A 14339-nucleotide genomic window follows, 5' to 3' on the forward strand; every position below is an offset into this window, starting at 1 on the left:
CCTCTTTAGCTGTGTATATGTAGATTAATTTTTTTGCACCTATGATTTCCACAATTGCCTGCTGAATACTAAATATCACGCATGGCCTATGTCTATATTGAATTTCAATATTACTGGGTTTTCATAATTAGTATAATTAACCCATGGTGATTTAGTAGTTAAAGGTCTGACCAGGACTCACCTGTTAAACAATTTATGATTACAATTTTCCGGGTTACCAAATATAAGCTGTTTGTGTTCTGTTTCATATAAGTGACCTAAATTACGTTTTGCTGGTTATGTAGAAATCTGCTTAATTGTAGGGTTGTATAAGCTAAATAAGTTCTAACGCTGTTTTCTATGTTACGTAAAGAGCTGACTAGGCTATAATTTCCCCAAATTGTAGTTTAGAGGGTGAAATTTTGGTGTATGGGTAGTGGTATTTATTATTTTGTAGTTACATCAATTTGAAATTTGTTGGTCATGTGCTTAAATAGTCAATCTTGGCTTATTGTAAGATAGCAATTTATAAATTGGATATTAGTCTTCCATCCTTTTTATAGGTGACGTGATTTCACTTTTTTTCAAGTTTAATATAAAGACGTCATAGACACCTGTGATAACTTCTTCTCAGAAGAGTGAAATTTACAATTATTAAGTTAGCTAACGCTGCAATTATACTTTTTAAGTCGTCGGTTTTAAGATCTAGGTTAGAGAGTCTTGCTGAAACTTTCAGTCTATCTGACTATACTCTTAAAAGAACCGATGAATTTAAAATATCATAAAAATATTCTTGAAAATAAGAAATTTAATCTATCTTACTGTCTAATATTATTCTGGGAATCTTAATATATTTTAAAATTACATTTCACTTAAACAAGCTATATATTTCTAGCGTGTATAATTTTATCTTACCAAATCTTAAATTCAAGATTATTATCGTAACTAAGTACATATATATATAACAATTTATTGAATAAAGCTCAAGGGGGAGCCAGGGCCCTTCCCCTCTGTTGGGGTCTAGGCGGGGAGGCTTGGTTGGGGGGGGGTTGACCAGCGTCTCTGGAGGCCTCGGGCCTTATGCCTAAGGTCACACCGCTCCCGGTGGTGGTTTTAGCGGTTTTCCACCTCACCAGGTCGAATGGCGGGAGTCCGGGCCCGGTATTTTCCGCTTTTTCGTTCCTCCGGGGCAATTAGAACTCTCTAAAGAGCATGCGCGGGTGGGCACCAGTGCCCTAATTCCTGCAGATGAGGGGAAATTCTGATTAAGTGGCTTAAAGTCTGAAGACCGGCCCTGGTAGGCCAATGCTAAAACAAGATTAAGGGGGAATTTTAGAATCATTTTTTTTTGTTTTTTTTATATTTTTACATTTTTGTGTACTACTTTTTATAATTTTTTAACTTCACTTATTTAATCTATCTTATGTTTATTCATCTGTTCTATTTCTTTTTACTTTCAAAGCCTGTTACAGTCCATTTAAAGCTACTTTAATTCGTGAAACGCATGTGTTGCGTTTATAGTGTTCAAGCACTTCCCCCCGTTGTGCTTCATCAAGTTGATCTTTAAGATTTGTGGTATATGCAAATAAGTTGAATTTTCTAATTTTGTTAGTAAAAAGGCATTAGAGATTTCTGCTATCGCAAGGGTTTGCCACAGGTAATATTGTTCTTAAAGTACTATTGGAAAAAACCGGTGCATATATTTCTTCATGGTCGATTTCTTTTTCTTGAAAACTCCTTGCAGGGACTCTGGCTAGTTGTAGTTAAATTATTCCCATTTTTTGTAACTTAATTAGCGTAAATATAATATAAGAACCTTGGTGTTTCCTTAGATATAACAGTTCTGTACTAGTGGCATTCATGTATAGTTTCCGATCTTCTGTATCTAACACAATAAAACAGTATACACAATACCTAATCTACTATTTAAAACAGGGTACAAAACAAAACACAAAATAGAAAAACAAAAATAAACATAGACTAGAAACATATTGTATAATACATTAAGTATAAAGTACACAACCCTAAAATAAAAATACAACGTAAGACACTAACGCCCTAAATTTTCACAGGAAAAATGATCCGTGTTTAATCCAATCAGAGACCTGAGAAACGAATAATAAAAATATAAGAAAAGAGGAATTAATATTCCAGCACAAAAAATACTTTTGGGCCTATCTTATTAATTAAATACAAACTAAACCAAGTATAAATATAACTGTTTCAATTAGATTTACTTTTCATATATGGAAGCACATTTCTATCTTTTGTAAAGGTAAATAAATACAGACTGAAACTGGTTAATAAATTAAATCCTTGCTTTATATCTGTTTTTATGTTTTTATCCAAATATTGATAATAATTTGGCTTCATTGAATGTAAGATATGTAAGGTCTAGTAATGAAACATAATTTTCGTTTTTTTAATATCTGAAAGTTAAGTTTCACCATCACTATGAGCTTTTATCATGAATTAATTGATTTTCTTCCTCTTTAGTAGTAATAAGTTAATTTAGTTTGGTAACTATTCCACTTTCCAGCATGTAGGCTATATATTTCTTATTGGTCCTTAAGTTTTTCCATTTTTGTTATACGAATGTTATCTTGTGTATTTTTGTTTTGTACCTACTACGTGTCTTTATTTATTTGTTAAAATTTGTAGGATTTTTATATAAGGTTTACATATGTTCAGTTAGGTTTAATTTTTCTTTGGTTAGGGTGTAGTGTTTTCTTAATTGTATTTAGTTTTCTGTCATGTTGGGTTTAATTCGATAGTTGTTATACTTAGATCTTGCTGCGTTTTTTTAGGTTTTAAAGTCCAGTTAACTTTCTGGTTTCAGTAAGTTTATTCAGTTGAATGGATTAATTTTAGTTTTTAATGTTATATACATCCTTGTGTCTAATAAATTTTAATATTTTAATCATTATTTTCTGGTTTATTTAAGCATATATTTGCTTAAAAAGTTTTATAATAACTAAACATTTTTATTATTATTGTATAATATTAAACTATCATCATTATTATTACTATTGTTATAATTTTAACTATTAATATTATTATTATTTTCAAAATTATTGTCATTATTTTTTAATTAATTTCTTCCAAAATTGGTCATTTGCTTTGCGTGCTGTGTGTCGTATTAAGGGTAGAAGACTTGGTTATTATTTAGTTGTATTAATTCACGCCCCCGGCACGCGTAATATATAGATATTTACTATAGCGCCTATGCCAATGATGTGAAAGTAAGAAAGAAGCAGAAACAGGTTTATTGAATTGCTTGACGTCACACCTATATAACAAAGGTAAAGTAGAATGTGCGGTTCTACAACATTTATACAACTAATTTTATAAAGCATTAAATGCATCATCCGGTTTTTATAATAGTCGTTATTGGCTATAATTATCACGAGATAAGCATTAGTTTTCCACGACTGCCTGCCTCTCGTCACTATACATTAAGTTAAAAAATTTATTATTCGTGACTTCTAAACTCATTGTAATAAGGATATGCATATTCAAGGAACACTACGCCCCTGGTTTTAAATATTTTATTGGTTCGCGTCCTTTAAATTTTTGTATTCTTGCGAGTTGCGTACATATCGGAATAGCGGTGTGCCTACCTCTATACCACCGATTTTTAGGCTTAGAGTAAGAAGTACTTTGGTTCCATTGGTTTGTAATTTTCATTTTTTAATTTTATTCCTTATATATCAGTTGGTAAGTTATCTTCGTTTTGCTTTTTAAGATGGTTAATAATAAAAATGGCATTGTGTAGCCCTCTGACCAGTAATAGCTGGGTAATTTGTATTGTTTTTAATAATACAGCTCGCCATGTTACATATCAAGGACGCTTCTATCGCTTAACATCTATCGATGGGTGCCTTTAGGGGTTGAACTTTTTTTTGTGCTGTTGGCCTTGAGCACCATAATATTTTGATATTCAGGATCTTTATCGGTCCTGGTCACCTCTATGGCAGCAATTACTGACGTCCGGTTAATATTCCTACTTATACTATATTTGTTGCCATTCCTTATGTAACTTAATAAAGTAATATCTATGTAAAGTTCAGTTTTATTAAAGTTAGCTGTTAAGTGCTTTGATCTTGTATTCGTGTCAGTAATTATATAATAGTAACCATCGTAAGAAGTTATACCCCATTGTAGTATGTCTACATAGAGGAGTTGAGTGAGAAGTTTGAGTATATGCCCTTCAATCTTGGACAGGTTTTTTTTTAATTGACCTGTCTTTCATATTTCATGTTCTTTGCAGGTAAACGGGTTTTATATTTGGATAATTTTGTTTTATGTATTTATAAATTGCCTATCCATATAAAGTATGTTCGCCAGAAATTTCTTTGATTTGAAGCGGTTGTTGCTTTGGGTGTTAATTCCAATATTGCCGTTAAGTATTGTGAGTGAGTTCAAATATTTCCTTTCTCCTTATCCCTTCTTTAATTTATTGAACTTTACTAATTATTACTTTAACCACTTTCATTTAGCTTTGTAACAGAGCAAATATTTCTCATTTTCGGATTCAAAGTAGCTTTATTTTATTAAAAAAGTTATATAACCTACTTGTTGGCCTTTCTTTGTTAACTGAAGGTGTTTACAGAAGTTGATTCTTGTTTGATGTTATTAAGTAGGTCTTTAATCTGAGATTATACGTGGGTATGCTGCTGAGTTCGATAATGTAGTTTGTTACTGTTTTTTGAAGATTGTAATAGGCGAACTAGACCCTCAGTTTTATGGTATCTTCTTTATGTACGAGCTTTCATTATTTGGCGGAATTTCTTACGCTAATGGCAAAATTTGTTAGCAGGAGAGGATAATGAAGTACGACGTTTTTCCCCACATCTTTGACAATATAGTAATTTAAGTTTTGATGGTTTTGAGTTTGTTTTATGGATTAGATCAACATATTTCGTTTTGCTCTGCTTTTGGTCATCATACAGATAAAAATTCATTATGATAAGGAAAGGTTTGCGGATTACTGTTTTGGTACTCTGTCGTAATTCTTTAGACGAAGTCAAAGTCAAGACCATCTTTTAGTTGCAGAAAGTTTTGTTCTGCGGTGAAAGCTTGTTTTCCATACCCACCCCTAAGTCGATATGTCACTGCATGAGTTTTCAACATGTCTACCAGTCTAGATAAGGCAGGTAAAAAAAACTTTATCTGTACTTCGTAGAATAATGGGAATACCTAAAAAATGTAATGTAATATGAATGATATATATCTTCATTATTTTCTAGGCTTAAGGTTCACAGGTGTCTGAGCTTTCAATAAAGTTAGTGGAGAGTGTGTTTCAAATACGTCTCGAAACACCTGAATCGCTTTTTCCAGGTGATTTATATCAACCATCCTTTTCTTCTTGTGATGGAATGTAAACTTTGACATAATTCTGAGTTCTAGAGCGAAGTCTATACATTGGGTAAACGACGGTAGCACTAACTCATTATCCTTGAGCCACCGGTCGAATCATAGAATTGACTAAAGAAATCTTTGCTTAATTAACTCAGGATTAAAGTTTAAAGATTAGTGCTTGTGTTGTACTATATATGATCTTCGAACTGTGTATACTATGGTACCTGTACTATACTGTTCTCTTAGCCAGCTTGAGGCTGGGAGTGAGTTTTACCCGTATGCTCCTTGTTCTCAGGCTTGCTTGGACCGGTGCGGAATAGTGTTAGCTACTATGCTTAGGTTGCTCCTAGCGTGGTACTAGCACTACCCTGGATAGTGCTACTACGTAGTATACGTATAGATAAAGCGCGGCGAGCCGGTTTTATGATTTAATTAAGGGGTATTTCTTCTCGTTTAATTTATTCGGAAAAAATAGGTTATGGTTTTGATTGAGTCAATTTCTTTGTTAGTGAGAGATTTTTAGTCATGGTGCTAATAACGTGATAAGAAAATAAAAAAATATTGATAAATATTAAAAGAATATAAATAAAATCTAAATACAAAGAAGATATAAAGTAAACAGATGGCAATTACTTCAGCATCTCATCAATGATGTCCATCGGGGCCAGACTCTTTTGCCAACATTAACTAGCTCCTTAGATGTTAAAATGCAATTGGCAGTTAAGTGAGCAGCTGGTACGTTTTGGGTAGCAAGGAAATCAGCAAAAAGTGTAGTTTTGCCTTCATCACTCTCGTCCACTATATTTCCTATATGAAGGGTCGGTAGTGGTGCAAATCCTCGATTTTTGACCCTTTTAACAAACATCCTTCCGGCGGGGGTACTGCTACGAGGCCATTAGCTTCTCCCTTATGCGCCTGTGCAATCGATTAAGCGCAAGTTTGTCTTTGGCGCTCTGCGACATGACCACTTGGATAAAACGTCGACGTTGGCGAATGAGTGTCTTTATTTCCTCAGGCAGGCGATAGGGGCGGTACGTTACTTCACGGGTGGTCGTGTCAGTAGTGCGTGCCACGTTCCGTGCGCTTTTGAGTAAGGCGACGGAAGCATCCAGCAGAGCGGATGTAGACAGTAGTGACCAACACGACGGGAGAGTGGCTCCTAAAAACTCAGCATGTTTGTCCCCGTTGATAAAAAAGTGGGTGACAGTTTTCGGTATGTCCTTCTCGTCGCCTAATTAGGGAATAACTGGGAGGTGATCGGAGTAAAGCTCGTGGAGCGCTTCAATAGCCGTTGTGAGGCTATATATTTTTGTGTGGCTAGTCCATTGTGCCTGTAATCGGCAAGTGTGTTGGTTGCTGGGAGCCTACTGTGTACAGCCCGTGTTCATCAGCATAGGTCTCAGGGATGTGGCCTTTCGAATTCTCGGCTCGGGTGTTCCATGAAGGGTGCTCACAACTGAGACACCCCGCGCAAAACAGCAGAGGAGTCACTCGCAAAAAAAATCCTCAATAGTTGAAAGATCGAGTTCACAGAAAATTCCACGGAGGACAAATTTCAAATTTCATAGGCATTCCCTCAGAGAGTTGATATGTAAAGGATTGAAACCCCTGAGCTCGAAAGATCGCTGTTATAGGGCTGTAATCGTTAGATGTCATAGGAAATATCTTGAATCAATGGCGGATGTCTCTTATTCGTGGGATATTTACGCCGTTGGTTTGCAAAAGTTAAATTATTAAGGGTTACTTTTGTCTTTCTCATAGAATAATGGGAGGAATCTTTCTTCTACGAGATCCCATTTCATTGGATCGTTCACTTCGCCCCGGAGCAGTGCATCTCACGTCTACTCTGTGCTCTAAATTTTTCACGGGCTTTTCCAGTCTCCGTAGGTTGCACTACTCTCACTAATCTTATTTATACTATCATAAGTTATGTTACTGCCATGATTATTATTAAAAATTTTACTACTACTTAAATTATTAATACTAATAGTGCGATCGCTCTCAGCTATATTATTAATAGAAACGCTATTATGAGAAGTATTAATATACTAAAACTACTATTACTACTATACTTTACCGTTGAAAGTTTCGTTTTTTGGTTGACTCTAAGTTCTCGCATTCTTCTACTGTTTTAAAAGTCTGTGGCTGATCTGGATTTCGTAAGCTGACTAATATTATTATTAGTCATCATATCATTAGGCTCCTTTCGTCTCTTAGACTTTAGTTTGTCCTCAGTAGTTTTTATGTGCTCGTTAAGTTTAACTTTTGCTGAGTCTAACCCTCTTCTGAGTTTTTCGTTGACAGCTAAAATAAGTTAGCTATCAAGGCTTGCAGCTCTTCCTCAGTAGAGGGTCTCATTTATTAAAACAGATAAAACGTAGATAAATAAAGATGAATAAAGAGAAAAGAGGTTATAACGAAAATAATAATGATAAATAATAATATATAATACTATAAGAAGCTTCAACAAGTCTGACAACTGTAACTAAAAAGTAGAGGTGCACAGGACACATCCAAAAACGGCAAGAGGAGGATTTTATATTTAGACATAAGTATATTAACTTTCCATATAACACGTTCTACTCTGCAGTACCCTTTTTCAGATAACAAAACTATTATATATATAATTACCTTACGGTTCTCAAGCTAAACAAGATAATAAATAAGGAACTATTAAAAGAAATCTTGGATAAGATTTACCATTCGCCTCTCCATCTATAAATTATTTGGTGAACTAGGCCATTATAAAAATTTGATAAAGTTGAGTGCCGTTCTCAGCTACAACAATTACTAATGATTCTCAGCAGTTAGCATACGTTTCTCAGTAAGGTTGAAAATTTCTGTGCTATCTAATTGTTTGGTACTATCTTAGTTTAATAATAGCATCAAATTACGCAAACACTGCTTTAAATTTTTATTAGGGGCATGTTTGTTTGTTACCACGACAACAAGCGGGGGCCCATAATAAGCGGGCAGCAATCATTTGTTAAAGTCTCGATTTCTATTAAATATACAATCCTTCTCAAAGGCTGAGCTAGTAGATCTATGCTACTTTGTAATAGAATAAACCTTCCACAAAAAAATATATATTTCTAAATTAATCCTTCCAAATGATTCATAAAGCACAGCCATCCTACAAATATGAAAACGACAAACTGCATATGTACACAAAAACCGGTGGTCTACGCTGAAAAAGTAAAAAATTTCATACTCTGCTTAGTTAGTCTTCTCTCACACCTCTACTAACTTTAATAATGATGAAATTGCACAGTTTACCACAGTTCGTAAAATCTTAAGCCTTTCTAACTTATCAAAGGTAAACAAAGCAGCAAAAAGACTACCAGTACGTATAATTAAATATGTCACTGTTTTAATAGATAAATAATTAATGGCCAAAGAAAAATGGCAACTTAAAAAACTAATAACGTAAGGGAAAGAGAGTTTCTTCCTCATCTATTTGAAGAGCATATTTTAAGTTGAAAATTATTTGAATTGAATGTACCTTGCTAGTCTGGTCATAATTACTGAATACATCCAAATTATTGTAACTATAAAACTTATTAAGTAAGATACTCTAAGTATTATAGCTAATATATCCAAACTTAAAATGTCCTACAGTTCCGGTGTGCTCTTCTATTAAAAATTTGTTAGCGTTAAATAATATGAATATTATATTTTTATGGCCTGTAGCGATAAGTACTTTGTCTCCTAAGTTAATAAACGTTTTATTTATAATGGTAAAGGAATTTTTTCCATATAGATTCCCTACTGAAACCTATTTTATGTTAAAGAATGAAAATAAGTACCTTTGACATTTTACAAAAAAATTAATGTCGAAAAATTTGTATGTGAAATGTTATTTATGTATTGGTAGTCATGTTGATCTTTAAGACTATTATTATTTAATTTTTACTAAAGTAATTACATAGCTTGACTTGCATAGGTTTTTAAAAAGCTAATTTTCTTTTGACTAATTTACTGTCGAGCTAACCGGTCAACTATCTACTAACAAACTGGGCCACCGACATTGTTGCGGTGGGGCTCCGTAAGAAACATTTTTTTAAACCGATAATGATATACTATTGGCTAGCTACGTTCATCTTAAATCATTCTGTAACCAGCTAGACATACTTTCTTATTAATGTTGAAAAGTTGAAAATACCTCTCCTTTATTCAATGGGAGCTGATTTTTCCTATAATAATTTTGAAAAGGTTATCGAAAATGAGTTATGGTGGTTTTTTGTGGGCCCTTATCCACTGCTTTCACAAGTGGAAAGCCCCGTTGAAGAGAAATATAAGGAAGAGTTAAAGAAATTCTGGGATCAGTTTTTAAATTTTCAGGCTATTTTTCCAATACAGCGGTGCGTATAAATTTATTTAGGTCATTTCTTTTCCCGTAAAGTGTCGGTTACAGTAGCCTATAATATTATTCACTGCAGACCAGACCAAATTTTGCTATGGGAATCATTATCTCGTTCATTATCCTATTTATTGCTTAATAACGATCATACTAGTCATATCCAAGCGCTTATGACAAAACTTATATCTTATCCTGTTGTTTTAAAAAAAGTAGATTTAAAGTCAAGGCCTTCGGAAAAAACTGTAAAGTATTCTATGTTTACTACTCACTCCTTTATGATAAGTTTTCTTTTTTATATCGTTATTTATTATGTATTACAGACTTTTAGAAGAAACTACCAACTGCGTTTTGTTACTAAGAATAATTTGCCAATTTATTGTAGAAAATGTAAAGAGTGCATACCTTTCTCAATATTTCAGCACAACGCCTGAAAAGGATATGAGGGGTTTGAACGATTTCTTTTTTTTTTTTTTAATACTTATATATATAATGTAAAAAAATTACTTATTATTTTATAATAGCTTTAATATTTACATTATTATTAAGGTTTGGAGGAAGAATCAGAAATCTTTTTAAATAATTTGTATGAGGCGTTAGTTAATATATTGCTTATCGCTAAACGGAGGTTTTTAAACTTTTTTTTTTGGCGTAGTTTAACTAAATTGAAATCAGAAAAATGTTTATGCTATGTATATAAATTAAAGCCCTCAATAAAAAAATAACTTTTTTACTTAACTGAGTTTTGCTAAATATTTAAATGCCGTTTAATTTAAGTAAATACCTTCGGAATTGCTTTTAAGATTAATATTCTTTCGCTATACTTTTTATAAATAGTAGTAAGAAAGAGTTAAGCTTGTATATCGTGGATCTCTTTGAGATTCTTCTAGGTGGTTTGTACTTTGAAGAAAAAGAAAAAAACATATTTTTAAAAGTCTTAAAGAATTTGAGGTAGGCACATGTATACTATGATTACGTTAAAAATGGTGGTAATTGATATAACTTTATTATCTTTTAGTTATAAAACAAAAAAGAAGCTAATTCGAATTTTATTAAAGTTGACCGTTTCAAAAGTTGGTCATAAAAATTCTAGTAACTTATCCATATGTTCATCTAATTCTAAAATATGTTTAGTTTTGCAATTTTTAGATAAATTTCTAAGGGGATCCTTACAAGTTTCTCAGTACCTTTTTAGTGCGTTTTCCAATAATAGGTGGTTGCGGAGGTTCATATATATACCGACGCCTTTTCTATCTTATTTTGCTATTTACTAATAGGGACGCTCTCGTAACAAAAAAAGATATCAGCTTAACCAGTTCTCGAATCGGTCCAGAGTCTATCCAGTTGGTTTTCCCATATGGAACCTCCAATCATATCAAGCAAAGATTTTTCGAATCGAGTTCAGTGCTAAAGAGCTGCAGCTCGGCAACGGCGAGCAAGTGGTGTAAGGCAGCCTTGCCACCGGCAAGACGGCCCCCCTCTTGCGAGCAACAGGGGTCGAGTGTTTCGTATCGGAGCGGCTGTCTGCTGCTCTTACTGTTTGCTTGCGACGGGTGGGTTCCCGATGATAATGCAGCGGAAATATCTTTTCTGGACTGTCTGGAAGCCTTGAACGAGGAGGACCTGAAGCCCTCTTTTCTTAAAAAGATCTTCTTCTTTTTAGTGATGTAAGCACTGAACTCCCTTTCTATTGTGAATGACAGTTAATAATTTTTTCTTTTATCATTGTAGTGCGGATGAAACTGAAGAGCACAAGCTACTTTTACTGTATCAACTTATCCGCAAGAACAGAGTTGTTGCCTCTTATATATATTCAAGGGCGGATTTGGACCAACTCGTGAGTGCTCTATTTTACTGTCTCTTTATTTAATTTACTTTTCTTATAGATTCTTCCGTTACTTAAACTGCTCTACAAAGCAGAATGCCTTCAAGAAAAGTACTCAGTTTATGTTCATCGTGACCACATCTTATTTGTTAATAAAGCGATTCTTTACTTGCATCCTGTCGTTATTGCTGCTCTATTTTATACATGATGAACTTTTTGAACCAACAATTCTTTTTTTCAGGACGGTTTTCTTAATTCTTGTAGTTCTTTTCCTTCTCTCGGAGGACAAAACTTTTGGCTCCTTTGCCCACAAGCTGGTAAAGAGCATACGAACTTATCTTTATAAAGCCAACATACTTAGTTCCACTAAAATCTAAGAACATAAATTGTGCGGACTATCTATCTGGAAAGGTATATACTTTTTTATTAACTTTTGCTTGCAGCACTAAATAAATTTGAAAAATGCTTAATTAATTAATTGTTTCGCCAAAGGTGATAGAAAATATTTCCCTGGGGGGTCTCATGGTTGGTGCTCTTGCACATCTTTACCAGCAAACTTATACAATCTCGAGAGTACTGTGTGTTTGTAATACTATCATTAGCAGTTTCTTCTAATTATTATTATATATGTAGAAATATTTTATATGTGAATGTTGCATGGCAACGATAACAAACTTATCTGCAAAGTTTTATCAGCTGCACTCCTTTGCGACGGATAAACTCCTCAGGTCTAATAGTAAACGATAACAATAGTGAAAGATTCGATCATGTTATGAGCGGAAACAACTTTACCGCGCTATTCAGGCTTTTTGAGTTCCTCGTTAAACGCTTCGTGCACTTGAACGGGCACACACTGGCACAGCAAGAGTTTTCCAGAAAAGTTATACTCTGTAGTACCCAAAAAACATCTTTTTTTATAGAAAAAATGCACCATACAAGGAAAATGATGAGGCCCTCGCCTGTTATGATTCGCTTTTCAGCTTTCTTTATATGTTGAACAACACTTTTCTTTGCGGCATTCAACACAATCCCACTCTGTTATACGGTTGGTAAGTGTTAGGATATGCAACTCCCTTAAACTATTTGACCGAAAGGGGTGATGCAAAAACGCGCTCTCTTTGCTCCTCTGCGGACTCTTGCCAGATTCCACGAGCTTATGCAAAATATAAATACAGTATGTTTTTGTCGCATTGCACTCGTATTTATTATTAGGTAACTAATACTTTAAAGGTTTTAGATTACTTTAGCGATAAAGTAGAATTCTTAGACGTCGATAATTCTTCATATGAAATTGTTTATAGTATAATTCAAAGCGCTGCAAATCTTTTTCCTCAGAATCTATTAAAGGTAACAAAAGCATTTTTAAATGACAAAGCTTAGCTTTCATTGCGAATGTAGTTATAAAATTTTTATAATTACTTTATTTTATTATTTATACAACTGCAGAAGTTTGCTGTTTATGCTTGCGGCTTTATAAGGTTTTCTAAATTTGCGTTATTATAGGATTCACCCGTGCGACTTTATCAGTACTATGAAGATCCTCATTACTTCTTTAGGCTTATTATGTGAGTCGACTTCTTTAGACGTATAATTGTTTATTTAATATTTTGCTAACGAAGTTGATTATAATAGCGTTAATTATTAATTAAAACCAATTTTTCGGTTTCATAAAGAAAACATGTAAAGTACGCCCAAATAGTTCATATTTTTATTAACAAAAATCTTATGCTTGCTTAGAGGAAAATAAAACTTTTTTGTGTAAATTACCTTTCATTTTTTTTTTCTTAATAAGAATTATATTTTAGAAATAAAAACAAAGAGTTAATTTACTGGAATATAACTTCAAGTTTCAAGCCTGAAAGTTGAAATATTCTACCCCAAGGAATTAAAAAATCTTTGAAACTAAATGAGAAAATATCAAAGTATATATAAAACTTTGAAATAAAAATATTAAAATAAACATTTGAATGCTCAAGTAAAATAAAAAAAGTACAAGGGCAAGCGGGAAGTTAGTTTTTTAACTCTCTACGCCGTGATGTATACGTTATTTTGTTAATAACTAAAATAATTAGTTAACTTTATCTCGATATGCATGTTACCATTCCCAATTTCGTACAAGGTTTGGATAATAGAACTGTTTCTTTTCAAAACAGTTTAATACTAGCAACTTTTTTGGTTTTTATAGAAATCTTTGTTTTTATTTTTTTCAAGTACGACCGTTAAATATGGCGTATAAAAGTAAAAAAGCTTAAATTTTCCGTAACCTTAAAATTTTATTACGCCAAGCGTCTCAAAAAATAATGGAGTTTATTAGTTAAGATGTAATTGGGATGTTTCACAGGTCGTAAATCTTGAGGATTAAAGCCTTATAAACGACAAGTAATGTAAAGCAGTACAGGTGTAAAAAATTATAATATAGGATTACTGAAAACCTACAACAACTTAATTAATAAATTTAAAACTTTTTTTGCAAGCGCAGCACCCGACGACAAGTTCGAAAAAGTAGATACCCCAACATGACGTAAAACCACTTAAAATTCGTGCGCGAGACGTTAAAGGCCTAGATACTAGAAAGAATTAAACCTCTAGTACCAGCGCGGGTTATTTAACATATCCCTATTTCATTTGTCTACCTATTTCTTTTGCATAGGTAAACCCTAGTGGAGCGTGAGACCAGGAAAGAGCAAAACAGAATACATATAAAAAAAGTTAAGGGTACGATTCAAAAAACAAACAAAGTTCTCTATTAGTTTAGACAGTAGCGTAGTTTTTGTAAGCTATTTTATAGTCGTTATTAATGAAACTCTTACTTTACCT

At 33.2% G+C, this 14339-nt stretch overlaps 1 protein-coding gene and 1 long non-coding RNA gene across 18 annotated transcripts; both read left to right on the plus strand.

The window, feature by feature from the left end:
* Positions 1-3890: 3890 nt before the first annotated feature.
* Positions 3891-7246, plus strand: LOC135119892 (uncharacterized). Of its 12 annotated transcripts, XR_010278416.1 has the most exons (6): positions 3894-4727; positions 4796-4846; positions 4953-4977; positions 5029-5135; positions 5229-5319; positions 5389-5802. It is a non-coding gene; the product is annotated as an uncharacterized LOC135119892 (long non-coding RNA). The 12 variants fall into 12 exon arrangements; XR_010278417.1 differs by having other exon boundaries at positions 3891-3972; positions 4144-4727; positions 4796-5135; positions 5389-5826; XR_010278408.1 differs by adding an exon at positions 5816-5880 and having other exon boundaries at positions 4796-5135; positions 5389-5758.
* A 2253-nt stretch (positions 7247-9499) lies between these two features.
* LOC135119896 (dymeclin-like) lies at positions 9500-13404 on the plus strand. 6 transcript variants are annotated; one of them, XM_064044275.1, is made up of 20 exons: positions 9500-9552; positions 9611-9942; positions 10021-10145; positions 10247-10325; positions 10535-10648; positions 10716-10789; positions 10847-10922; positions 10975-11364; positions 11429-11534; positions 11584-11633; positions 11764-11839; positions 11901-11933; positions 12015-12095; positions 12156-12250; positions 12327-12402; positions 12462-12567; positions 12617-12696; positions 12753-12869; positions 13026-13087; positions 13328-13404. In XM_064044275.1, the coding sequence occupies exons 3-20, from the start codon at positions 10139-10141 to the stop codon at positions 13386-13388; spliced, it is 1683 nt and encodes a 560-aa protein (XP_063900345.1). In that variant the 5' UTR covers positions 9500-9552; positions 9611-9942; positions 10021-10138; the 3' UTR covers positions 13389-13404. The 6 variants fall into 6 exon arrangements, 5 of the variants coding, with proteins under 5 accessions (XP_063900345.1, XP_063900344.1, XP_063900346.1 ...); XM_064044274.1 differs by having other exon boundaries at positions 9512-9701; positions 9780-9942; XM_064044276.1 differs by having other exon boundaries at positions 9512-9701; positions 9914-9942.
* Positions 13405-14339: the final 935 nt, after the last annotated feature.

Source organism: Zophobas morio, unplaced genomic scaffold, assembly GCF_036711695.1.
Source record: "Zophobas morio isolate AGI-343-1 ecotype UQ-CSIRO unplaced genomic scaffold, CSIRO_AGI_Zmor_V1 ptg000314l, whole genome shotgun sequence".
NCBI lineage: Eukaryota > Metazoa > Arthropoda > Insecta > Coleoptera > Tenebrionidae > Zophobas > Zophobas morio.